Source organism: Strix aluco, chromosome 19, assembly GCF_031877795.1.
Source record: "Strix aluco isolate bStrAlu1 chromosome 19, bStrAlu1.hap1, whole genome shotgun sequence".
Lineage (NCBI taxonomy): Eukaryota > Metazoa > Chordata > Aves > Strigiformes > Strigidae > Strix > Strix aluco.
In genome coordinates, this window is record NC_133949.1 from 15,563,541 (window position 1) to 15,589,493 (window position 25,953).

The 25,953-nt window shown below is 46.0% G+C and overlaps 1 protein-coding gene across 1 annotated transcript in view; it reads left to right on the forward strand.

Moving 5' to 3' along the window:
• The window catches only part of KSR1 (kinase suppressor of ras 1), a 72,251-nt gene that overhangs the window by 20,249 nt on the left and 26,049 nt on the right, over positions 1–25,953 (forward strand). The window contains exon 2 of the mRNA XM_074844797.1: positions 17,878–18,018. Within this exon, the coding sequence (XP_074700898.1) occupies positions 17,878–18,018 (141 nt within the window). The remainder of the gene's footprint in view (positions 1–17,877; positions 18,019–25,953) is intronic.

Below are 25,953 nucleotides of genomic sequence, written 5' to 3' on the forward strand. Positions count from 1 at the left end.
AAACCCAGCAACTGAACAGTAGTTTTATAGCAGAGTACAACAGTAGAGTTTATGCACATAGCTCACCTCAGTAACTTCAAAACAAAATCAGGAAAAAGGCAATAAATACAGCTTTTCTGCAATGGCATTCTTCTGCTTCATAGCATTTTCCCACATCTCACATTAAACTCAAACTTCCTCAACTAGTCCCTCATTCTCATTACAAGAACACTGACTCCTTCAGGGGGATGGTCCTGGGGTTTTAGAGAGGATCTTCTACCCGTAACCCACTGCAGGGAAGTAAGTCCCTCCTGTGGTTTTGGGAGATTGGCTATCCAGAGTGCTGTTTTCCCTCATTCCTAATTGTATAGAAGAAAACTTCTCAAATTGTGTTAAATCTCATGAATCTTTAGCCTTCTACAAATGTTAGAGTTAAGGGAATACACTTGGAGTGTGAGTACTTCCACACTAGGAAATCAGGAGTGTTTTGGAGAAGTGATTCTTCAGCTGAGGATCCCTGGGGCATAACTGGAATGTCTGTGTTTACCGTACTGCAGCCTGGTGTGAGATGTGCTCGCTCACTGTGTTGCATGAGAGTTGGTTTGGGGATGCTCGTCTGGCGGGCGGCCTGTCTGAGACCTCGTGGGCTTGGCGCTCTGTTCCCTTCCACTGTCTTCCCTCTTGTAGTCACCTACCCCTCCCAGAGCTTGCCTGAGACTGTAACATTCCTGATTCAGAGCCAGCGGAAGGGCTAACCTGAGGACACGTGGGACTGCCCAAAGAGAGGGCGTTGGAAAGATAAGCCGGGGGGCTCACATGTTTGTTTTCTGAGAAGGAAAGAGCTGACCAGGGAAGCAAACTCAGTAGGATTCCCACTTACTAATGACATACCCAGCCCTAGAGGGAAGATAAGGAAAACTCATACAATCTATAGACTCCATTTTATTTTTTAATTGTTTTGGGAGTCTTTTATTTTTTAATTGTTTTGGGAGTCTTTTCTAGAGCTGAGCTGTGGGTGACCCGCTTTCTACTTGGGAGCTGAATCTCAGCTATGCTTGCACAGATTTTTTGTTCCTGTGTTTCGTGCCTCGGTGCATTGTACATAGCGCTCTGGAAGCATTCGCTCAAATTGATGAGCAAACTGAAAATCTCCGATCCCCACTGCACAGCAGAACATACCAAAGTTTTGGGGTTTTTTTTCCTCTTAAAATCTGAAATAAGGAAACTTGCTTTATAGGTTCAAGCATTTTGAACAGGGCAGGTTTTAGTGTGTTTTGTTCTTTCTGACAATCCCAAAATGCAATCTCTTAGCTGCTTGTTAAAACAAAGCTGTTTTGCTGTTCTAAAAGACACTTTCAGAGAATGTGGCAAGTTGCCACATTCCAGTTAAGCAATTTCCTATAGTTGACTTTTTTTAAAAAAAGTATGGCTTCTCAGCCATCTCCCTCCTCCATTTTAACTGCAAGAAGCAAAAAAAAAAAAAAAAACCCACAACACAGAAGCCCCCACCCCTGTATTAATACTTATACATTTGAGGTGAATAGTCTTTGGGAAACCATGGAAGGCCAATGTCTATCGGGCATGCTTGTGTAGTGTAAAGATCTTCTGATTGTAAATGTCTGATCTCTTAGAAACCAATGTAAATATGGAGTGGTGGGAAAATTTGATATCAAGTATGGTGTAAATACAAAAAATATTTTCTTTTAACACTTTTTTCTTTCTAAATGGGTTGCATATTTAGAATCCAGTTATAGTGCAGAGCCCAAAGTTTTTATAGCTGCATACATCTTAGTTTCTCTGGAGAAGTGTGGTACTGGTGTATTCCATGGTAGTATAAAAGAGTGCGTGATGGGTGGAAGAGGTGGAAGACAGTCTGCTCCAGGAGCTGAAGTCTGTCCAGCTGTGTCATGCTAAATAATTACTGGACTTACAACTGTTGGCAGACAAACATCTTTACATAAAGAAATAAAAGCTTTTATGTGAATTGTTTTTTGTCTTTTTCCCCCTTTTAAATGGCTCATGACCTGTTCTCCTCCAAGGATATTCAGCTGCATTCAAAGAATTTGCTGCTTTTTGCTGAGAAGTTTCAGTGGAAGTCGTGGTGTTAGCGGTGGCTTGGAGCAAACACTGCTCCTCTCATCATGAGAACAGGACATGGAGCCTCGGCACTGGTGACTGTAACATACACGGCAAATTGAATTTTTAAGAACTGTGGCTTTTTTAGAAGTAGTGTTTTCCTTCATGGGGCAGATTTGCCCTTTTTTATGGCAGCAGCCCTCAAAAGCAACTCAGTAATAGAATCTTTGGGAATTGTGCCCTTTGAGGTTTCAGCTTGTAATAGAGGAATGAGCGGGTAGTCGTTCCACCACGTACAGCAGCACGGCTCTGATGCTGTGTTAGAGTGTGGAGTAGTGAGGCTTACTTAAAATGCCATGCTCTTTCTCACTGAAGCAAGGGGGTAGCAGGAACTGCTTTGCTGAATTCAGTGGGCGGATGCGTGTCCTGCGAAATCACGTTTTGGCAGGTGCACTTAAAAACTGAGTAACTGATTTAAGAACATCTGCTGAGTAATTGAAAAGGAAGCAGAGCAGGCAAGTCCTTGAGGTAGTGAGTAATGCTATAGCTTCCTATTTTTGGGTGACTGCTCAGCCTTCTCCCTTTCTCTTATCAATTGAAGTAAACGATTGGCAGTGCTGTAGAGACAAGACTCAACGTGCAGGTTTTTTGCAGGCAGGCTGTGGAGATGGACTCCAGAATGTGAAACAGTAGGCTGGGGACCAGCTTGGGCAGCCAGACTGCTTGTATGGAGCTACTCAATGCCAGTGTTCCAGCCTCAGCAAGCGCAAGGCTCGGTGTCAGCTGTACTGTTAGGGTAACAGACAACATGAACGGGACCTAATCCAGCGTTCTGGGAAATCAGTGAATCTGGGAAATCCGTTGCGGATAACTTCAGTATTCTTTGAATCAGGTCACAGCTGGAAAACTAATAATAGTCTGCTGCTCATTATTCGCACTTTCAAGATTATACTGTAAACAATCTAGTTGAATTTATAAATTCCCTTTGCCAAAACGCAGAAGAGAAATAAGACTATGAAGAGAGGATGGAGGTAGAAAGTTTTTTGTTTCAAGACATTTTGGCTTCAGAAGCTGGATACCAAAGAAAGACTGCTGATACTTGGGGAATCCTGCTATTTTGTTCGCTCATCACATGATGGCTGAGCAGATGTAATTCTGTATTTGTGGAAATCCTCAGAACAGCTGAGCCTTGGAAGGAGAGCTGATGTGCTCTATTTTCAAACAAGCTGTATTGGGGCGCTGACTTGGTGCCTGTGAGATAGGCGAGAAGCTATCTCAGCACTGCTGGATCCCTCAAACATTTGTAGGTCTTCACTGTATTTCTGGCCTTGTTACTCTGGAGGAGTGCTGTAGAAAGAATTACTCCCAGCAGTGTTTTATACCACATCTAGCAGGAAGTGTAATAGAGAACCGGTGGCATTTAGAGTCTTCCTTTTGTACAGGTGTGGTGTTTCATTTTCAAAAGCATCCTGGGGAAGTTAGTGTTTTCAGTAATGTCTAACTTACTCATGTACCTTTTGGAAAGATCAAGATTAAATAGTGTAAATGAAAGGAGTCTGGAAAAAACACGAGTGATCTTTGTATAATGATGAAGAGTTGGTTGGCTGCAGTGATAAATCTCAACGCTGAAGGAATGAATTTCTATCCAGCACTCAGAACTGTCAGTTCGCAGGCAGAAAAATACAACATAGAATCCCTTTGTCCTTCCCCTGCTCCTTTGGAGGGGAGTATCTCCATTACAAAATAGCATGCAGGCTTGTTACAATGGCTTTTTATTTTCTCATAAGCAGTCATGGTTTTTTTCTGGTTGCTGTCACTCAGAGGAGTCCCTCCCCTGTGCAGTCATCTGAGCAAGAGATGGAGCAGAAATCCTGAACCCCAGAGGCCCCTCAACTTACTCTCCAGTGGATAATCAGAGGAGATACTTTAGGACAAAAGGGATCTAACTAGGCACACGTAATGCAAAAGGAGTGATGAAGTATTTTGAAGAGTGTTTCCTAAGGAGACTCTATAGCCTGAAAAGTGAAAGATGTAAGAAGTTGTAAAGCTCAGCAGATAAATGGATGAAGGTGAACGCCTGTATACATCACTTTGTAGACAGGCTGGTGCTCTGGGATTGTTTTCTTAATCTTGGAGTGATCGGCAGTTCTGCGTGGAAGTGGTGGCAAATGTGAGAATTCGCCTGCTCCAAAGACCTTTTTTCCAATCCCTAATTGGAGTGAAAAGTCAGGCTCAGATTTTTCACAAATTCTGCATAAAATAATTTTTGGACACACAAGCAAAATGCTTAATTTCTGATCCTGAGCTGGCACATTTCATTATACTTCTAATGCAGAAGCAAAGTCTTTTTAAATGCAGGTTTTTATTAGAAAAATATGGTTTGAGAACTTTAATTTGTTTCCATAGAATGTTTTGAAAATGAGAAATTTACCTAAATCACTTTCATGGAAAAGTCTTTGTTTTAAACAAACTACTTGTGACAATACACTTCTCTTGAACAAACAAAAAGAAACAAAAAACAACCAAAAATACCCGCCTCCTGTTCTGTCTAGGCACAGAGGCACATGTGCTGTGAGGTGTTTCTGTGGAAATTCACAAAAGTAATGGATATTGTATCTGGCTTAAAGATGCTGAACTTGGAGCTTGTTGTCTTTGTAGGTGTGTGTGATCGTTTTTCAAGTGCTGATTAAAATTTTTCTGGGCTGGCGTATGATGCCAGGTAGCTGTTGCAGTCCTGGCTGTCGTATGGCCAATTGTTGCTTATCAGTCTCCTGTGTATTTTTCCTCATACAACTGTTACTAGGTCAGCAACTATATTTTCCTCCACTTTCCAAGTGAGCACAATATGGTTTAGATGAAAGTCTCAGAGTCACAAAGTAAAAAACGTTCTTTTGTGGGGTGGGAATCTGGATTCAGGTGTCTCCACTCTAAATACTGTATTTGTACTTAAACTAATGATTGAAACCCCGTGTGGTTGCTATAGGCAAATGTTAACCAGTAAGACAGAGCCCCAGAGAGATTTTTGGAAAAACAAAATGTGAGCAGTGAGCCATGGCAGTTTTCTCACGCAGTGTCTGTGAAAAGAGAAATGTGACCCCAGTCCTTGCCAAAATAGCTCCATTCTTTCTAGCAGAAAGCTAATAATTTGGAGCGTTTCACAGAATAAGGTTTCTTAGCTAAGATTTCCCAGGGTGCAGAGACATAATACCTTCAGCTCTAAAACCTGCAACCTGTTCCTACATAGACTTAAACTTCTGCTGTATAAATCTCTTCCTCAAAGTCCAGCCCAGCAGCAGTTTGGGGAAGTGTGTGTATCAGAGGGAGGAGGGGAAGGTGGAACTCTTGAAGAGCTCAAATAATTGAGTCAAACAAGCAGAGGATTTGATTTTGTTGTGTTTTGTTTCCTTCCCTTGGTCTGCTAATAAGTCCAAGTGCTGCAGAGAACAAGCTGCTAATCTGTCTCATTCCCCAGCCAATACCTGAGGGAATGGAAGAGACAGGAGGTTTGTGAATGTATTTTATTTTATTGAGGCTACAGAAATAGAAATGTGTGAGATGAAAGGGAGATGGTTGGGAAGACAAGAGGAAGAGAAATGTGAAAAACCCTTTGGGATTAGGGACAGCATCCTGGGCAGTGAACTGCTTCATTAAAGGAGCTGGTTTCCTTCAGAGACCTCTCCATGCCTCCAGACAGAGTGCAGGAGTGCTGGGGCTGGGCACGCGAGGTGTTGGCCCTTGGTCTTGCACTGTCCCCGAGAGCTGTGGGTGCTCAGTACCGTGCAGGATGTGGCTGGCGATGAAGAGGAAAGGGAAGTGCAAGAATGTGACGGGGACCTAGAATTAGTCATTCCCTTCCTGACCTTGCTGAAGGAAATGTCTGGCTTTATAGTTTCTGCTGTAACTCTTCTTCTTTATTTATGCTGCAGGTTTACATGTGCACAGGTGGTTGGTTTCTTTATTCCCACCTCCACCACCATACAATCAAATATACTTGAGAGTTCTTTTACAGATGTGCAAGAATGATTAGTGCAATCATAAAAATAATGGATGATATTACCTTTAAAGGCACTTCAGGTTTTGAATTTTACGGAGAGGTCTACGAGTCGTAACACAACCCCTATCCCCAGAACATGACTTGGTGTTTCCTCCCCAGCTGATGAACCTTTTGTAATCTTTCTCCCTGTCACTTGCTGCTTTCTGGCTGCAGTCACTGTAAAACCAGCAGGGAATGTGGGGTAGTTGTTTTCTTTATGGGAGGAGAGATACAATGGATTTGCCAAGACACTGAACAATTAGAGTTATAGGGAGAAGCATAGTATTAGTGTTATCTTCTGGCTGCATTCACCTCTGTGTAACTTTGCGGGCTGCAGCAGATAAGTTGGACAGGTAATTGTTGACCTGCAGTACTTTGAGAAGCCTGTGTTAGAATCTGAGCGCCTCATAAACTCCTCCCTTTTCCCAGTCCGTGAAGTAGGGTAGCACTGTGTATGCTCTAACAAACCAGGAACTGAGCCTTGAAGATGTGGAACCATCAAAGTACGTAAGCTCCTAATGGGCTGTTGAAGTCTGCAGGGGGTCTGGCCTGCAGTGGCTTGCTTAGAGTGTGCAAGAAGTAGGAAGGGGAGGAAGGATCTGAGCCTAGGTTTCCCCAGCTGTCAAGAAAGATTTATTCAGGGCTGATCTTTGCTTGTGGCAGGGAGATGGAAGTCTTGGATGTCTTGAGGCTCCCCAGATTTCTTTCAGTGCTGTTACAATGCAGGTCAGTGTCTCGGCCAATGTAGAATCCGTGGAAGGGATCTCAGGAGATCCTTTTTGCTCTTGCCAAAGGCATGAGTAGCTCTGCCTAGTCCATTTCTGACAGATGCTTGTTAACTTATTGTTAAAGACGTTGGTTGAGGGCCAAGGCTCTGCTGAACTAGGCTTTGTGAAGCCTTAGCTTCAAAGGACCAGGTTCCGGACCGATGGTGATAGTCTTCCAGATGGTCACCTGGTTTGTGTGAGCTGTTTGAGATTTGGCTGCAAGTGAACAGATACAGAACATGGGGACCCTGTGGAAGATGTCACAGGAGTGAGAACAGGAGGTGTGCTGGGCTTGGACAGAGGATTCTTCATAGCAGGGTAAATCCATAAGCCTGCTGAGTGGCACATGCACTAATTTCATGAGTGGATGGGAAACCTTAACAGGTCTGTAGGCCAGCTTGGAGTAATGACATCCTTTGGTATATGCTTTGTGCAGGAGGAAGTATTAGTCTTTCTGTGCTCCATCTGGAAACACAGTTAAGCCTAGTGAAGCATGGCTGAGCTAACAAAGTTGGCTGGGTGCTGGAGAGCAGTCTGAACTGAGGGGAGGCTGAGCTGCAGAGCTGATGTGGCGGCAGCGGGGCTGCGCTCAGCAAATGGTAAGTACAGTTCTTAGTCTTGCAGAGCGCTCGCAGTCTGTTGCAGTTGCATGTCCTCAGGTTATAAAGGAAGGGGGAAGGCTTTCATTTTTAGTGTTCAGTGGGTGTGAAATCTTTGATATTTAAGCAGAGGACTGTTCCTGTAGCTGCATTAGGCTCGGATGCCTCCCTAGGATGAAATTTTTTAAGAGAATCGTTATCAGGCACAGGGAACCACTTGACTGTGCAGGTTCATCCTCCCACCCTTAGCTGGGGAGGCCTCGACTGAGTGTTTACAGCTCTCGGTCGCTGGGATTGTGAAAAAGAAGGGAGAGAAAAGGGGTGGTATGTGGCCTCCAAGTGACCCAGAAATGATGCTGTCTGCATCATCTGACAAAGCAGAAATAACATACTGTAGTGTTTGGGCAGTGGCTATTGTGTCAGCCCCAGGCATGACTGAAGGTTCAAAGGAAAACCCATCCATCTGGTGTTCCATCTCTCCCTGTCCCTCTACCTCTCTGTGCTTTTATTTACTGATTTCTCTTAAGGCCTTTTCCCCTCTTCCTCCCCCAGAGCACACCTTGTCTGTACACTTTTGTGCTGGGTCCTGTTTTGCAGGGCTTTGTTTAGCAGTGCATTGAGAAACTATTTCCTTTTCTTTTACAAGTAAAACCAAAAGTCCTTAAGTCAGCCCCGACACGCGGGTTCTGCAGAAGCGGCAGGCTGGCAGCGTTTCTGTGCGGAGGCCGCTGCGGGTCAGGCTGGCATCGAACCTCCACACACAGGCGCTGGGCCGAGCTGAGTCCCCGCGGGGGCACATCGCAGCCTCCGCAGGGGCACCCCCACGTGCTTGTTCCCACCCGCCTCATCGCTCCCATCTCCTTTGCTTTTCCAAAGCTCCATCGCAGTCAGTACTGCCGTGATCTAGTGGTCAGGTCAGAGGACTGAAAGTTAGGTCTTTTGTGATCTGTTTCTAGAACTGCTCCCTCACTTTGTGCAAATTATTTTTAATCTTTCCTCTTTCTTATTTTGAGTAAGGTGCTACCGTGTGGGGTCTTGTGAGCGTGTTAACGTTCCTAAGTTGGTTTTGGCGTTCCAAGCAGTGGCACTGTTCTACAAGCTGTCCTCTTCAAAGGGGACTGTACCTGTGGTCTCATGCAGCAGTACCCCACGTACCTGATTGCACTTGTGTAATCCATGGGGAGGTGGATAGGAAACAGGCCTGAGGAAGTGAGTACTCGGCGGCCGTTTTAGCAGAGCTAGCACTAGAAGCCAGGCCTCCCAGCTCGGACAGGAGTCCTGCTTGCTCCGCCACGCTTCCCTCCTGAGTTCGGGTAAGAGCAGGTGAACTCCACAGACAGCAGGTCAGTGTCTGACAGGTATGCGAGCTCCTCTTCTCAGATACCATCTCAAATAAACAAATGAATCTGCTACCAGGTATTTCTTTGTGATGTTTTATCTGCTAGCTTGGCCTTACTCGTATGGCTGGTGAACGTACATGTCAAAATATCATCCTTTAGTGGATCCAGTTATCTTTGGTTTTGAGGGCAAAGCCACGTGGGTGAGAAATTGAATTATGTCGGTTTTTGGGATACAAATAATTCCTTGAAATGTTTTTTGCATCTTTTCTTCTTATTTGGAGTTGTGCATTTTGCTCCTGTGCAGCCCTTGTGCTCACCTTGAAAAGAGCTGCATGAATTCCATGCTGGATTCAAGGTAGCTTTGAAGTTTGTGAGATTACAAGACTCTCCGGCTGAATTCTGCGTCATCTGAGTGTTCCTAATGAAAGCACAGATGGGAAGGATGGTTTTCTCTATGGTCGAACGAAATGTTCTGTGAGCAGGTTTGGATAAGTTTTCACTGCAAAATGAGCATATGTCATGTTAAAAGGGTACAGACCCACTCTCCATTTCAGCAGGCAGATTTGGTTTTAAACCAGTCACACTCAAGTATTGGTTTGGTTCTCCCTGTACTGGAAGGGGAACAGTCCACATTGGTGTGAGGTACCTTTACACCTACATGCACAAACAGCTAGTTCTCTGAACATGGGGAGGGGGGGGAAATGAGAATTTCTGCGACTTAGTTGCTGCTTGGTGTTGCTATGATCAGATGATGATAACAATTAGATAGCCGGGGGGCATTCAAATGAGTCAGCTGCTTAAAGCTTAAGCTCACAAAAGGCGCAGCTCAGTGTTGGGTTGTGTGACTTACGGGAGTTGCAAAGACAGTTGATTTGTTGTTAGCTGAAGGGTATTGCAGCGCATTACTCTGAATCAGAACTGTTCTGGATGGTTGACTGAACAGCGGCCTCACAAGTGCAGGTGAAGGGGCTTGCCCCGTGTCTGCAGACCCCTGGCGGAGCTGAGACTAGAAGCTGTGTCTTGTGATCCTCCATCCGTCTGCTCCTGGCGCTGTGCGCAGTCTGCAGGGCAGACCAGGGAAGCCTCAGCACTATTTTTGCGTAACAATTCTTAGGCCTTATTGTCTCCTCTGGTCGGGCACTTCGTCCTGGTGCATTTCTTTGGGTCTCCTCCAGCCCCAGGTGAGCGTTCAGGCTCAGCAGCGTGTTGATCACAAGCTGTCATTACTGTGAGGACTGCACAGCAGGGAAGGTTCAGCTCTGGACACACCGAGCATTGCTGCCTGTCAGTCCTAACTGGAGACACCCAGCAGCACTCTGCTGCTTTGGAGTTTATTCTGCCACCAATTCAGTGTTCCTGCCCTGTTACTGTGACGTCCAGGTGACCTACTAGCTCTGGCGTGCTCATCTTCCAAACCCGTGGAAGAAGGTCTGCCCTGACGGCTGTTGCAGAGACGGGGATCTGAGTCGGAGCGGACGGTGACAGCCGTATCTCAGGAGTGCCAAGCAGTTCCCCTCGCTGCTGGGCCGCGCTTAGGAGCGAGCCGCCGCGCGTGCCTGGCGCCAGCGAGGTCAGGAAGGGGTTCCGTTGTGCCCGCCATCTGCGCCGGGGCTGGCTGAGCTCTTGTTCAGATCAGAGCCTCTTCCCCAACTCTCAGCTTTCTTACCTCAAAGCCTTGCCTACAGAATAGCTTGCCATGTAAGAAAGAAATACCAGTTCTTCCCTTCGCATGGATCAACTCAGTTGCACCTTTTTTCTTTTTTAACTCAGATGACTTTGAAAAAGGTGTCCTGAAGTACACTCACATTGCTGCTGGTCTCCAAGTGGTTGCTGAGATCTTTATCAGTTTCTCACATGGTTGCCGAGCATGACTTCAAGAGACAAATTTGGCAAGTCAGATTCTGACCTTTCTATGTTCTTCAGCGCTCAGGTTGCTCAAGATCTTTTTTTTTTTTTGGTCTGACTTAGGGTTTGTCTATCTAATGGCACTGGGGAAAACAGATAAGAGTCAGCTAAAGGTGTGAAGTGAGTCCACTTTCACTGGATGCTTTAAAATGACTCATCTTACTTTCCCCAGTGTCCCATGCAGATAAACTGAGTTCAGAAGTTCTGCCTTCTGTTTCAGGAGGCAGAAGTGCAGAACCTCCCGCGCAGTTTGAGATGCTGATGCAGCTGGTGCAGTGTCCTGCTGCAGCAGTAGCTATTGTCTGACGCTTCAGAGAGCGCACCCTTGCCCTCTGGGTCCTGTTCTTGGCAGGAGGTTAATAGAGGAGTTCCTTCCTGATTAATTCCTGTCTGAAGGAAGATAGATGATTTGCATTTCTCTTAGCCACATGTAAGAGCTGGGTCATACATTGATCTGATCCTTTTAAAACTTCAGCCACCGGCTTGTTAAATTGCAAGGCAGTAAGTGGTTGTAGGCTTGGAAGTATTGGTGTAAGCTCCTATTTATCATCTTTTCAAGCGCTGCCAGACTCCATGAGATTTCATCTCCTGGGACAGGAGAAAGATGATCTGCTTTTGAACATGTGCTTGATTTGTTGATTAAATAATGACAATTGTTTGTTTTGGGTATTGCAAAAATCCCTCTTCTAAACATTGCATATGTTTCAAGTCAAGAAAAGTTGCAGGCATCAGTGAGCAGAGCATTCTAAGTTTTGTGGAAGTGTGAAAACATGGCATTTGGTTGTGAAATGTAGGACTGAATCCAACTTGGTCTCCAACTGTTGATATTCTGAAGACATCTCGGCTGGCACTTTGGTATAGCAGAGTCCCTGTCAGTCCCTCTGGCTGGCCCCGAGTTGTTTAATGTACAATTTCCATTCTGTGCCTCAGTTTCCCTCTTTTGTGAATTGAAAATATTCTCGCTGTGTTTATAGGGTATTCCAAGATATGTGGATAAAAAGCATGAGAATAAGCTAGGGAAGACTTCAGAAAAATGCAAACAGTTCTATCTGCTCCCTTCTCCCTGTTTATTTGGATCAATTGCATTGAATTCAGCCTGACTGGGTTTTGGCTAAGTGCAGAGGTGCGGTAGGTTTAATGTGTTTGCCTTTTAACGACTTATGGAATAAGATGCCACTTTTCTAAACATGAATAAAACATAACTGACAAGAAGCTGAGAGATAGTTGACCCGCAAATGCATGAAACTCAATTTCTTTGATTAGGGACCATAACTATTAACATTCTCTTACAAATTATGTTAGAATGTGATTTCTAATCAATTAACCAGAGGTCAGAAATATTTGGGTTGCAGTCTGAATACAGAATTCTTCCAGTTCATCCTTGCAATGTCTCCCTGCTTGCCAAGGACTGCTGAATTTTGCAGCCTGATGTCAGTGGACTAGTTTTACAGATGCCATTGCTTTCTTGTGCCAGATCTGCAGAAGTGCAGCTGAAGAACTTGTGGGTCTTTGTTTTTTGTTTATCATCGTTTAAACTCCCAACTATTGGCTTGAGGTCATGGATACAGGCAAACTTGTATCTCAGGAGATCTGCTGTTTATTTTATATAAACAAATAAAAAAGTACAAGCTTGGCAGTTTTTTCCTAAACATCTTGGGCCTGATTCTCACATATGCTGTAAAGTGATATTAATTTTAAAAGCGCTGTAAGGAGGAGGTAGATGTGCATCCAGGAGCATACCTTGCAGCGTGTGCAGTTCTTGGAGCAAACGAGAACTGGGTGTCCCGGCCATCAGCTCCCCCAGCCAGAGGGAAGGAGGGCTGTCCTGCAGCACGCCCTGCCAACAGCCATTTGCTCCAGCTGCTCCGTGTCCTGTCTCTGTTCCCGTTCGTTCCCATCTCTGTGGGTTTCAGGCAGTTGGAGTATCGCTGCTTCTGTTGTGGGGTTTGCCATTTGTGACGAGTAGGATGTGCCGTTTGGCAAGCAGGCAGTGAACAGCTTACTATTGGCTTTATCTCTCTGTCTAGTTTGTGGTTGGAGACCTGCATGTTGTTTGTGGGTTTTCATGTGCGTCACTGAACCCAGAAGTTTTATTATATTCTCAGAAAAGGGTTTTGCAACAGCTCAGCTATTAAAGCCAAACCATGCAGTTTAGTTAAGTCTGGGCAGGAAATAACAAAATGAAATTCATCCTAGGGGAGAAGTGTGGTGCATGTAGGGTGGGAAGAGAATGCAAATATACTATTTATAGGACTAGGGGAAAACAAATTTGGACTTGAAGAGCAAATGCGAAGGAGTTATCATGGGAAAACCAGACTTGGTGATCTGAGATACTCAGTTCAGTGCTGTCAGATTGCTTTTCCATTTTTGAGAATTATATATTTGTTATATCCCAACGAAGAAGAAAAGTTTGACATTGAAATCTGTGCTGCACAGCGTACCTTCCAGCAGTATCCTTTAGAAGTTTATGCTATGGATGAGACTTGTCAAGTGAAAATATTTGAACCCTTATTTTTTTAAGCAGCATGAAAATAGTTGAAGACAGTGCCAGCTCCAGGGAGTTTATGCAGTACAGGCAGGCAGAGCCACATGCAGGGTGGAAGGGGAGACATTTAATTTGCTCATGGTCAGACAGGAGGTCAGCGGCAGAGCTAGGAGTGGAGTCCAGCTCCCTGGAGACGAGGTCCATTCTCTTGCTCATTAAATGTGATGCTTCTGGTGCTACATTGAAATTGGTGAGAACTTCTGTGGGGAATGCAAGAATAGTGACTGTACCTCAGGAACATCCTTCCTCAAGGCAGCATGCTGTCCTCCTGGTGCTGCAGATTGTAATAGGATAATGTGGGGCATACATTTTTTTGTGTAACTTCTTTTACTTATTATGTGATTATTTTTGTTTGTTTGTTTGTTTGTAAACAAAAATTCCTTCTTGCCTTCAGCTGTGGTTTTCCAAACAGATCCCCACACCTTTTCTTGCCATGGTCAGTGCTTGCAGCTCCCATCTTTATACTGGATCACGTGCTACTTTTAAGGCATTTGCATATCTTTAGTGTTACGTGTAACTAAGTGTGGAGCTTTAGCTTTAGCAAGTGCGCTGATATCCTTCTTCCAGGAAAATAAATCTTGCCTGATGGGAGGTCCTACACTAAACTAACAGATTACAATCCGACTGAGGAGCCGAGCTGCCACCTTTACCCATAGGCCTGTCACGGCTGGCTGTACCAGTTTCCAAATCACTGTGCAATCTCGCTTCTTTCTGTGGGTGCGCAGCAGCCTTGAGGTATGCCCAGGAATGGGGAAGGGGTGAGGTGACCCGCGGGAAGAAGCAGTAACATACCACAGCACCCTGGGAATTCTACATACCGCGGCTTACAAATGCGCAGCTGACTTGTTTGCCTTTGGCTGGATTTTGTGGTTGCAGCTTGTATACCAAAGTGCAGATCGTCACTGAACCTTGCTTGGAATGGCCTCCAGAAAAAAGAGAAGGCTTGGATGATTTCAGTATTCCTTCTTTCCAGGACATATCTATTGCAGAGCTGGGAAGATAGTTTTGATTTATGTAGGCTGACTTCTGGCATACTGGGGGGTATTGAGTAGTCCTCACACTTCCTGCAGCCTGGTCGTTCTGCCTCTTACGAGGGGACCTTCCCCCTCTCTTCGTACCAGTTCTTCGTTGCTCCTGTTGCCTCCATTCCCAACCCCTGTTCTTGGTTAACCTCACTCTACCCGTGGGTTGCCAAGATCCCCCATTCTTTGAGAAGAAGGGGAGTGCTCCCCTCACTTCTGTCAGGGCTTTGACTATTCTGTCTTTACCCGCAGCAAAGTCCCTCCTTCTCATTCTAACCTCTTCCTCCCTAATGTCTTTTGAGGAAAAAAGTCAGGATGCAAACATGATACGTTTGGAAGCAATGAGAACCAAGTATCTTGAGTGGAATGAAACCCTATTGATGAGAATGTAGGTCTTTCCTGTTAGAAAAGGGATGGATAGGCAAAAGTCACAGTTAAGATCCCTGATAGCGTTCAATCTAAGCTGTGGAACAGTGCCTTTAGCTGTAGGAGATGGCGTTTCAGCCCACCCCCCTAATACAGGAGTTACCCCCACTGTGCACAGACTTGTTTGTAAGGGGAGGTGGATCTGCAGCGTCGCACCATGTCTCCTGTGGGCCGGGTGGCCGGCCTGTGTCAGAATGTACGTGATACAAAGCCACGCCATGAGGTGGGGAAGGAGCACAATGAGAAGCAGAGAAAATTTAAGCCAAGCACTTAGCAGGAAAGTACTTGGAACAGCATCTCCAAGCTCATTTCTGGCCCAATTGTGAAGAGGAAAGCTCACTGGATGGGCTGTTATGGGAAAATACGTACGACAGCGAGAAAGCAGAAGGTCATGACTAAGCCAGGCGATGACATCAGACGTGCCCCTTGCCTGTGCTGAGCTCCCTCTGAGGGAACAGAGCACGCGCACTCCAGAGACATCTTAATTTAGGGGTGTGTACAACTGAAGGTGCAACTGTGTAGGAGAGCACAGCTGACAGCAAGTTTAAGAGCACGGGTACAAGCAGAACAAGCTGCAGCAGCGTTTAAAAGTCACATAGTCCCACTAGCATATGGCACTAAGCTGAGGGAGCGAGCTGGCTCGTCTCTAATTGGCGCAGAGTACAGGCCCAGGACTTTTGGGGGCGCCCAGGCCTCTGCCGAGCCCATCGCCAGCCCCTGGGAGCCCAGCTGGCTGCGGCGGAACCGCCTGCCCTGCTCTGCTCTGCAGCCTGGCTCTGGCGAGGGAGAGCTGACCGAGGGTGGAAAAAAGGAAGCGCTATCATCCCCTTTTTATAAAAAGAGGTACTGAGACTGAGAAAACTGACTGGGATTTCCAAGGTAATTTCTTTTAGGTCTTATGCTCCAAAGCCATGTTAGGAAGTTATGGGTGAAAGGTTCCTCTGGTTTCAGCTGAGGGGTCAGAGTGTAAATGCAAAGGGGTGGCTGAGTCTTCCAGGACATGACAGTCCCTTGACTGCACAACTGCCTCTCCTGGGAGTGGGACCGCTTGGCCTTTCTGTGTTCATCACATGAAGAGTTTGAATCCCTTGTATTAACCCACTTTTTGATAAATCTCAAACTTCATGGTGTCTGGATTCAAAAGTGTGTGGGCAGAGACAAACTTGTTATACCTGATAGTTGTGAGGCGTCAGATGGCTCATAAAACAAAGCCCTTGGCTAACTTCACAGGGAAGCACAAGCTGGAAATGCCTTATCAACAGCTGCCGGCCTTCTGCATGGCACAGAACTGGCGGCTCTGCTGTGAGAATGCAGCCAACCTCCAGAAACACCCAGCGCGGTGGTTGGGTTGGGGGCTGCAGCACAAGTGGTCTGTGTGCTCATTCCATTCCCCTGGAAATAGCTTAGTTCTGAAGTTTCAGCCACAAACAGCCAACTGGATGTGCTGGACTCCAGCACTGAGGTGGGGTCACTTAGTCAGACGTTGCCATCCCAAGGGTGGCCTACAGGGCTTTCCCCACTCTTGACTACCCATCTCTGGCCATATGCAAAAACTGAGGCCCACAGCGGCTCAAGTCCCAGGAAATTGTGACTGTAGCTAGAAACAGGGTCTCATCAGCCATTTGAAAAGAATGGAATTAGCAATGTCAGAGTGTAGTCCCCCTCTGCAAGTACAGGACCTCCTGCTCAGTGCTTGTTTATGGTTGCCTGTGTTTCTGTGCATGCTCTGCTGTTATCCTCTGCAGAGCCTTGCTGATTTAACAGGGTGGTGTGTACGAGCGCATTGATCAACCTCATGGTTTTACTTCTGCAGGACTGGGTCACAGTAAACATGATGAGAGGTAGAAAGAATTTCCCCCTTAAAACAAGACAAGTGGTTCCCCTGTACTGCCAAGGAAGAATCTGCATTTGTTCTAGGACAGTTATTACAAAGTAGTAGCTTTCCCAAACTGCTAAGCAGGCCAGAAGCATTATGCTCCATATGGGGGTCATTCAGTTGAGATCAAACGCAGTATCTATTTTCCCTGTAAAACCTGACGTAGCCTTTATCTGGGGAGGGAGGAGGTGATCTAACTCTTCCCCATGTGTAACTGAGGTTGTGCATCCAAGTCATGTATAGCATCATTCAGATATATAGACCAAAAATATTTTGAGCAGAAATTTAAGAGGAGACATAGATACTATAGCAGTCAGAGAAGCTGTGTTTGTTTTTTCCTTTACATTTGTAGTCTGATCTTGTCCCAAATGCTAAAATTTGTTGACTAAGAACATGTTTTGGTTTCTAAATCACGGATCAACTCACTTGCTTTGAGGCATTGTTTTGTTAGGAAGGTTTTGAAGCTTAAGTCTGCCCCATGGGAATGTGTGACATAGTGAGAAATCTTTTGAGAATATTTTCTTTTTGATAAGCAAACATAAGGCACAAATAATACTCCTTCTTGTCATTTTGTTTTTCTGTGCACTACACAGAAACCTAAAGTAAAGGTTTCTGTGTAGTGCGCTTGGCATGAGGTGGCCAGGAGATAAAAGCTTTGGAATAAAACTTCAGAATAGACTAGAAGACTTACAGCAATCATCTAGTCCAACTGCCTGAACTTTTGTTCTTTTAAGATCATTGTTTTTAATGTTGATTTTGTGATAGAAATGCCCATCAGATAATGGGTCTCAGAGTGTTTGGGTATGTTGGCTATTCCTGCCTCCCTGATCTTCTAGCCCAAATGAAGGGCAGATGTGAGAGAATACAACAAACATGCGGGGCCGGTGGACAAGCAGGCAGATTGTCCTGCAGGTTAGACTGGCAGTACCCACAGCAACGCAGGATGAGGTTGCGTGTACACGTGCCGTGCCTTTAAACTGAGTGTAATTCATGGTTGCGAGTGGTTTGGATGCCCTTTGGTGTTTTGGCATGACACCCAGCCTCTGCGCAGAGCTTCTGTTGATAGGGGTTTAGAGAGAGTCCTGCAAGGATGCACCCTGCAGGGTCCTGCCTTCTGCTTGAAGAGTAAAGGTGCTGGGTGTGAGGGAAACGCTTTCTGCTTGTAAGAGTATGGTATTTTTATATAATGGAAGAGCCCAAACAAGCAAACAAACCAGCATCCCTCTGTCCAGGTGCTGTACAAGCATTGCCTGGGAAGGTGACAGCATATCCCACGGAACTCAACTGTTTGCTTTCTGGATCCCAACAGGTGAAGCTGATTGACTACATCCACAGACAGCGGCAGTGCAAGCTGAGCGTGCCCCTGAATGACCGGACGGCAGAGCTCAACAGCTACCCAAGGTTCAATGACTGGCTGGACATTGTCAATGTCAGGAAAGAAGTTGTACAGGTAAGGGCAAGACAGCCCTCAGCACAGAACCTTCCTGCCCTTTCACTTCGTTCCCCGCTGCCTGCTGGGTTTAAGTTGCTTTCCACAACTTACTTTCCAGCAAGGTGGGAGTGGGTGGGCCTGCAGAGGGGCCTTTGGTGCCAGGGTGCTTCCTCTCACTCGGCGGGAGTGCTGAAACACTCCCTTCCCTTCGTGCTCCTCCCAGAGTTAGGAGGGATCTTCTCCTAATGGCACCCGAAGCAACACACTGAGACAAAGGTACTGCCTTACCAGGACCTCCTCCTCTCCTGCCTGCCAGGTCTGAGAATGGCGCCGTAACTTGATCGTGACTGCCTTTTGATAGTAACACCACTGTTCCCTACTCTATTCTCTGTCCTGTACTAGCCACAAAAGGAATGAGTTACAGTTCCATGCACTGACATATCCAATAAATGAACAAAAATGTTGAGTTGTTACAGCCTATTTATTTCTAAAAGCATACACGCCACAATTATGAAGTAGTGGAGATCCAAAAATAGCCAGTAGCACTGTGTCCCTCTAAACTTAGACTAGCAGAAGGGGTCAGGGTTTACAAGTTTGTCCCAGACTGATGGTTTTGAAACTGTGTAGCCTCACACAGCACTTAGACAACAAAATCAAATGGATTGAAACCCAGTAATGGGCCAGGGGGGTTTTGATCTGGATTTTGACTGGCTGGGAGTCTTTGCTCAGAAACAAGAGAGGTTTTTTCATTTTATACACACACACCCCCCCCCCCCAAGTGTAAAGTCTGTGGTTCAAACTGATACGAAAGCGCATTGCATCAGTGTAAAAGAATGGAATGAGTAACTCTCCTGGGGTCTCTCTGTGGTGGCTGGCATCAGCTGTTCATGCTCACAGACCATGGCTCCTTCTGATCTTTACAGTTTAATTCTTAACATGCAGATCACTGGAAGCCTCTTTACTGCAAAGAATAATCTGACATTTCTGCTGGAATCAGAAATGACCAGATAAGCCAAGGCCCCTCACTCCTGTCTCTGACACCTCTTTTTCTGGGCTGTGGGTTTTGTTTTTTTGTTTTTTTTTTTTTGAAGAGGAGCCTGAAATCCCAGCTGTCTTTAGGTGGTTACTGGGAACTCCAGGGCACTGACAGCAGATTGTTTCCTTGGGTTTGGAGAGTGGTGACTCCCCCATGCTGTTCTGTACTGGGGACACTTGAGTTCAGTGTAACGTTAATGGCAACAGAAGTAGAGCTCAGTCTGCTGATGGCTAAACAGAGCAGAAAAGGCTTTTTCCATTCTTTTTCCCATTTTTGGCTCTGCAGGCCAGATCACAGTGTTCTCAGTTCAGTTTCCTTTGATCCTTACACAAGCAAAAATTTTCTTTGACTTCAGCAGGAATCTGCCCGAGTGAAAAATTCAGCAAATTTCCATGGAAGTTATTTCAACTTGGCCCTGATGTAACTAAGCAGACTCTGGTGAAATAGGATGAGTTGAGGACCGAGTTGTTCCTTTTATTTACTACTGTTTCTTTTGAATGGGATGCTGGCTATCGCCTTCCAGCCCGGCAGGGTTGTGGGTAGCACAGCTAAAGGTGCAGCGGTGACAATGAGAGAACAGAAAAGCAGCCTGTTGCTGTGGCCAAACTGCCAGGCTCCCAACTATTGTTGGTTTCTAAGGTTACTGGAATTGCCTGAGCCTAAAAGAATGTCTTTGTAGCTCTTTTTTTAAATCCTTTGTGATGCCTGCAGAACTGGGGGAAGGGAAGAGGTGAAGAGAACGGGTGGAGGAAGCAGGGAGGGAGGTGGACAGTTCAAATCTGCCACATCCTGCTAATTCAGGGAGCAAACAGGGTTGAGACTGCCCTTCCGTATGTGTGGTCACTAAAAAGGGTGAACAAATTCGGTTTTGGTCTAAGGCAGGAAGAGAACGTTTTCCAGCTGTTTATTATTTTTATTCATTCTCTCTTGCTGCCCCCTCCCAAGCAATGACCAGTGTAATGAATTGTGTTCCTTCTGTTCTCTGGGACAGAAATGTAAGAGGTGTACAAAACATTTAAAAAACACCCATACATTTAGAATCACAGAGAAATTTAAAAGTTGTGCGTCCATTTCATGCAGCTGCAGACAGCTTCTGTAGCATTTATATTAACTGGACAGGAGAACTGCAACACCCATTGGGTCATTAAAATTATTTTGAGTAGGCATGCTGGAACAGGCTGTAATCTGGGGGAAATGGAAATAGCTGGGCTAATAAACTAATTGCTCTCTTCTTGCAGTAATTTTTTTTTGTTTTTTTTTTTTTTTTGTGCTGGTATTTCACTGCTTAGAAAACAGCAATGCTGCTGGTGTTTGTGGCCCCGGCATCAGCAGACAGTGCAGGGAAGATGTTTGGCTGTGGTGAGTTGTCTTTCAGCAATGTGACAGGTATCATGGGATCATTCCTGCTGGTGCTTAGATTTCATAGAGCATGTAAACTTCATTTCAGCTGAATGCTTTCCAAATGGAAATCACTGACAGAAGGAGCTTTAATAGGTTAGTTATTAAGAAATACATAATGGTTTCCCTTAGCTTTACGCACGTTGCCTGCGACACGACTGGGGAGGGAGGTGGTTGGGGAGCTTGCAGAGAGATGGCTGAGTAGGTCAGACAGTAAAAACGGGGCCACGAGTGCCCTGCCTGGTTCTGTGGCTGCTGTACAAGGTACACGCCTTATCTCTAAGATACCGTCAGCTCACTGTAAAACTGAAATCGGCATACTGGGTCTCCTTCTTAATGCTTCCAAAAAGTGCTACAGAGAGAAGGAAAACCCCACAAATGTTGTAATCGTGTGTTTGTGCTCGGCACACAGCCCTCTCTTCTTGAGACCTTTAGGCTCTGAAACTAGTTGGAGAAGTTGCCAAGTAGCTGTAGAGTCTGGGACAACTGCAGCAGGGCCCTTCCCTGGGCAGCTGGGAGATTGAAACAGAAACGGCAGGTAGGACGCAGGAGGTGCGTGCGGGAGGAGGGCTCTCCTGCTTGTCAGGAGCAAACCAGGAGAAAGGCCGCAGTTCATGGTTTTTTGTTTTTTTAAATGGTTCTGATTCCCTTTGGATTTCTAACGTTGCTGGAGGGAGTATTTCAAGTTTGTGCTAATCTGTGACATAACACCTTTGAAAAACAGCCTAATTGCACGAGGTTTTTTAGCTCAGAAACAATGCTCTTTTTCTCCCTCTTTCCTCCCCTCTCTCTCCCCCAGTCCTCTCCCAAATAAAGCTGCCATGCAGGGAAGCACAGAAGCTCCCAGGCTCTCCTGTCAGAAATAGAGCACCGGCTCTAATTTAGAATATCTGCTGACTCCTCCAGTCCAGAGTGAAGACTATTTTTGCTCAGTGACTTGCTCTAGACATTGTGAAGCTTGAAAGCTCTTGCTGTTGTAATTGCTGTCTTGTTGTCGGGCTCCTTTCTTTCTTTGAAAACCTATATTTAAAGCAAGAATAATGACTGCTTGTAAAATCCTTTAGTTCTGGAAGAGATTATAGTAATAACAATGCACTGTTTATGGCGCTGGGCAACAGCTAAAACTCCAGTGAACATGGGTAACAGTCAGCCAGTCGTGCTGCGTGGAGTGAAAGGGCTGCTCTGTGTGGACCTAGCAGGCTTGGAGGTAGGTGGGGATAGCAGCTTCGAGTCTGTGGTCCTGTTTGCTCTCTGTCAGTACACAATTCTGAGGGGTGAGGAAACTTTGAACCCCCACTCCAACTTGGGCTATTTCTGTTTCTTTGTTATTGTTCCTCTAATCAGTTGCCAGACAGATTTTTACTACAGAAAACGGTGGCTAGTGTGGACAGGCTCTGCTTTGGAGCTGGGCTAATACTGCTCTGTAACTTTTAAGTATTTTACTAGGAAGTGCTGGAGTCCTTGGCTTTGGATAGGAGTCCTGGAGATTGATTAGCTCTGTGTATGTGTAGTTTAATACCAAGAATGATGCGAAAATGGTTAAATATGGTGGATTGAAACTGGGAAAATAGATACTTGGACTGAGAACTAGAAAAGACAGGACAAGGAACTGTACGGACAGAAGATACATTTAAGCTGTGTAGTGGTCTGCAGTGGGTAAAAGTTGATCTGAAAATGGACCTAGAAAAATGTACTGGTCTGGGTTGTCCTGCTCCCCTTGAGAGTCCGAGTCAGGAACTGAGGGGGGAGTGGGCAGGAAGGAGGATGTGAGCAGAGTGCTGTCCCCACTCAGGCTGATGGAAGAGGTCTCTTGTAGAGCTACTTACTGGCTTCTGGGCTTGGGGCATATCTACCAAAAAGAAGAGATTAAAAGAATATCTATTCACTTATTTTCTTTACTACAGAAAAAAATCCTCTCTGCCTTTAACATTGTTCTTCCCAGAAACATAACTATTGTATTTGTTCCCATGTATAACCTGTCACCATCTTAAAAAGTAACTTAAGAACATAGTTATCTCCTTATCATCTTCTGAAGCATGTCTGAACCAGCCCTGCTCACCATGTGGCAGGGGTTCCAGTCAGTCAAGTTTGGAAAGCTGTTTTTAGAGTAGATAACTGTCAGGCACAGGGAGGGGCAAATCCTGTCCCCGTGATTGCTGCCTGTGAGCAGAACTTTGCCACCAGGGAGACTCCGTGGGGGCAGGTGAAACAGTGCTAGGGTCTGGTTTATGGCTGTTCCATTTGGGGAATGTATTTGACTCCTAATGTGTATTTTTTTTGTAATACCTCCTGTTTGCTTGAGAAACTTGTCTCGTTCCCCATGTGGCATTTATGCCAAAGACCTACTTTTTTAGCAAGTAGTCGAGGGTGGTTCCTGAGCAAGCCAAGGACAGCGCTTGGCACAGGAACAGAGCAGGAAAGGCTCGTGCCTTGAGTAGGAATTGTCTGCCAAGACTCTCCTGCTGCCCCTGTGGAAATCTGTAGAGGATGAGACATTGGCACAGGGTTGATGCTGTGAGACCACGGCAGATGGTTGTACTTGCACGGATGGGGATCTAGCTTGTAGTAGATCGTGCTCGTCAGTCGCTGGAGGAGAAGCCTGGGGTTTATGTGTGCGCATCCTTACTTTGGTTGGGGGAACAGAAGAGACAGGTCTGCCTAAACCTATCGGGTTTCCACAGCTGTATCCTCTCATCTTTTTCTGTCAGCATATCTGCCTGAACAGACTGAGGACTTTGGCTGTTTGCGGGGGATTTCCATGGGTCTGGCAGCAGAAGCTCTGGCTGGACTGCCAGATAGCAGAGATCCTGAATGTGCTAATTGTGTGCATGCAAATTACCTCTGTCCTGCAGGCTTCCTGGATCTAAAACTCCATCGCTATGTTCCAGCTGAAGGCCCCTCCCCAGTGTAAACAGCTCTTGGAAAATACTCTTTATTACTGCCAGGTTTCCCTTCCCTTGCCAAGGGGTCCAGGTGCCCCTTGCAGCCGCGTTCACTGGGAACGGGTCATGGCTTGAGGGCAGCACGAGGCTCACGCTACCCCTCAGGAACTGCAGTGAAACCCTACGTCTGTCTTCCCACAGAAAAGTAGCAAGTGACAGCAGCTCTCCTGTCCATAGAGAGCAAACCGACTGGGAACGCCCGGAGACTGTCAGCTCCTCTCAGCCCGCCTGTTGTGTGAGAGGAGAGACAGTGAAGGGGGAGATGTTACGTGAAACCATGGCCTGCGTATACTCACAGCTTAATGCAAGCTAGAAAGTTCATGTGAGAGGCTTTCCAGAATGCCCATAAATCTCCAGAAATTCAATAATAAAACAGTTTTTCAGTACCTTCTTCACTAGACACCAGAAAACCCGAGCAAAATAACAACTAGCAGGCACAAGATGTTCTTAAGAGCATCCTTACATGCTTTGCTTAGAGCTATCAGTGGGAATTTAAGCACCTTATGTAATGGGCTTTCTCCTCTAGCATCTGCTGCTTTGCGGGAGGATGATGGAGAGGGGATGTATTGATTGAAGAGGAGGTGTCTGGGGCTTTGACAACCGCCTGGCTTCCTAGGAAGAGCCACGTCTACTGGGTGGAGGAGCAGGTCAGGTTGATTTTGCAGAGTGCCAGCAGCAGCATTAGCTCTAGGGCTTATCTGCAGGGAGGAATCTTTACTGAAAATAACCCATCCGTTGTGTTAGATACCAGCGTTTTTGCCATGTTTCAGGGATTTAAGTTGGACACCAGACAAGATTAAAGACTGCTGTGAACTCTTCACCCTGACTAATTGAGAATAACCTTTGGATGGCTTCTTGGGTACACTGTGATTTACTTTTCTCTCTTTTAAACATGTGTACCATGAAGTGCGCAGTCTGTCTGTCTGATAAGCAGGAGGGTTTTGTAGAAAAGTCCTCTTAACCTATTGTCAAGAGGAATAATTTCCTGGTTTGGGCTTTTTAGCATCACTTCTGCTGAGCAATGTGTGGTGAGTAAGGCTTTCGATTTTGCTGGCAGCTTTGAGGTGCTGAAAGACTGAAAGCAGGTTCTGTCTCCCGCTCTTTTTAATCTGACTTTATTATTAGAGTAGTATCTGACTATCTTGCAGCTTCCCCTGTCATTCTGTAGTCAAGGCAAGGTGTGCCCAGGGATGGTACTTAGCTTGGCCCTAATGCAAGTCTTTAATCTGCACTTTTTTAAGCTGTACTTTCTTAAAGCCACATCACTTACAAAGAAGCAGGTAGAGAGGTCTGTCGGACCCACATCTCTCACCCTTGGTGCTGAAGACAGAGTAACCCCTTTGCAAGGGCCCAGATTTCACTTGCACCGAGGGGATTGGAGCCCACCGCATGCTCCTCTGAGACAGACACAGTGAGGGCGCTTTGCGCGGGACAGCAATCCCCCAGCTCAACAGCTGAGCCAGAGCATCGGCAGCAACTGAACCTGTTTTAAGAGCCATCTTGAACTAGTGACCCTCATCACCATCACACTGGCTGGGGGCTAACACAGAGCTAAATCATACCAGGCCAGTCTTACAGGGATCAGGTTGACCAGTTTTATATTAAGCCACCACATATGTGCAGCACATGAGTGGCTGTTTAAAGAAAGCCTCTTACTTTCCCTCCCTCCCCCCGCTTTGAAGGCTGTTTCTTTTGTCGCGTGTCATGGGGGCTGGCAGCAGGTTCAGAAAGTCTGAGCTCTCCCAGCTCAAGGTCACTGGGATTGTTTAAATATAATCTCCTTTTCTGTGCTTAGACTTTCCTACAACTTGCTATTCTGTCTTTCTAAAATTAAACTATTGAGCAAAAGGGACTTTACGTGCAGGCCTGGGAAGGGGACAGGCGAGCAGCAGGCTGGACCCTTTGTCAGGGTGTGTGTCTGCGCGCGATCGTGCCAGGGATGCAGAGCCAAGCTTGCAGCGAATAGCTGGGGCTGCCCTTGCTGCTCAGTTGTGCCGTGTGTGAGCCACTGCAGCTTTTCACGGCAGCCCACCCATTGAGGTGCAGAGCACAGGCCTGCCTGAGGAAGTGAAACCAGTCAGCTTAGGGGTGAGCAAGCCCTGTGTGGTGACTGGGTCCTGCAGATGAAGGAGATGAAGGAAAAAATGCCCTAATGCTTCTAAAAAGATCAGTACTTTGGAACGTTTTGTCATCTTTTAAAAATCGTTTTCAAGGTTTCTCTCCACAACCAGGAAGGCTTGAAAATGAGAAGTGAAAGCTGGAGATTCCTGCTTGCAGGCGTTGGATCATTTGAGCATTCCAGCTGCTTGCGCTGGCCATTTGAAGTCGGGGCTACGGAACTAGCTGTGGTGGGAAAGCTTTGCTTTCCCGAGGAAATCTCCATCCCTTCCACTTTACTGATTGACTTACTAATAGCACTAATAAGTTACTGGTTACACTGGTGTCATGCGAAGGATAGGGAAGTGAGGTGATAATGGGTAACATGACTCGGCGGCTTATACTGGGATCTGGAATGATGCTGCTGCTTAAAACAGGGGCTGTGTAATCTGGGTTGTTTTCTTAGCGGGGAGTGGTGGG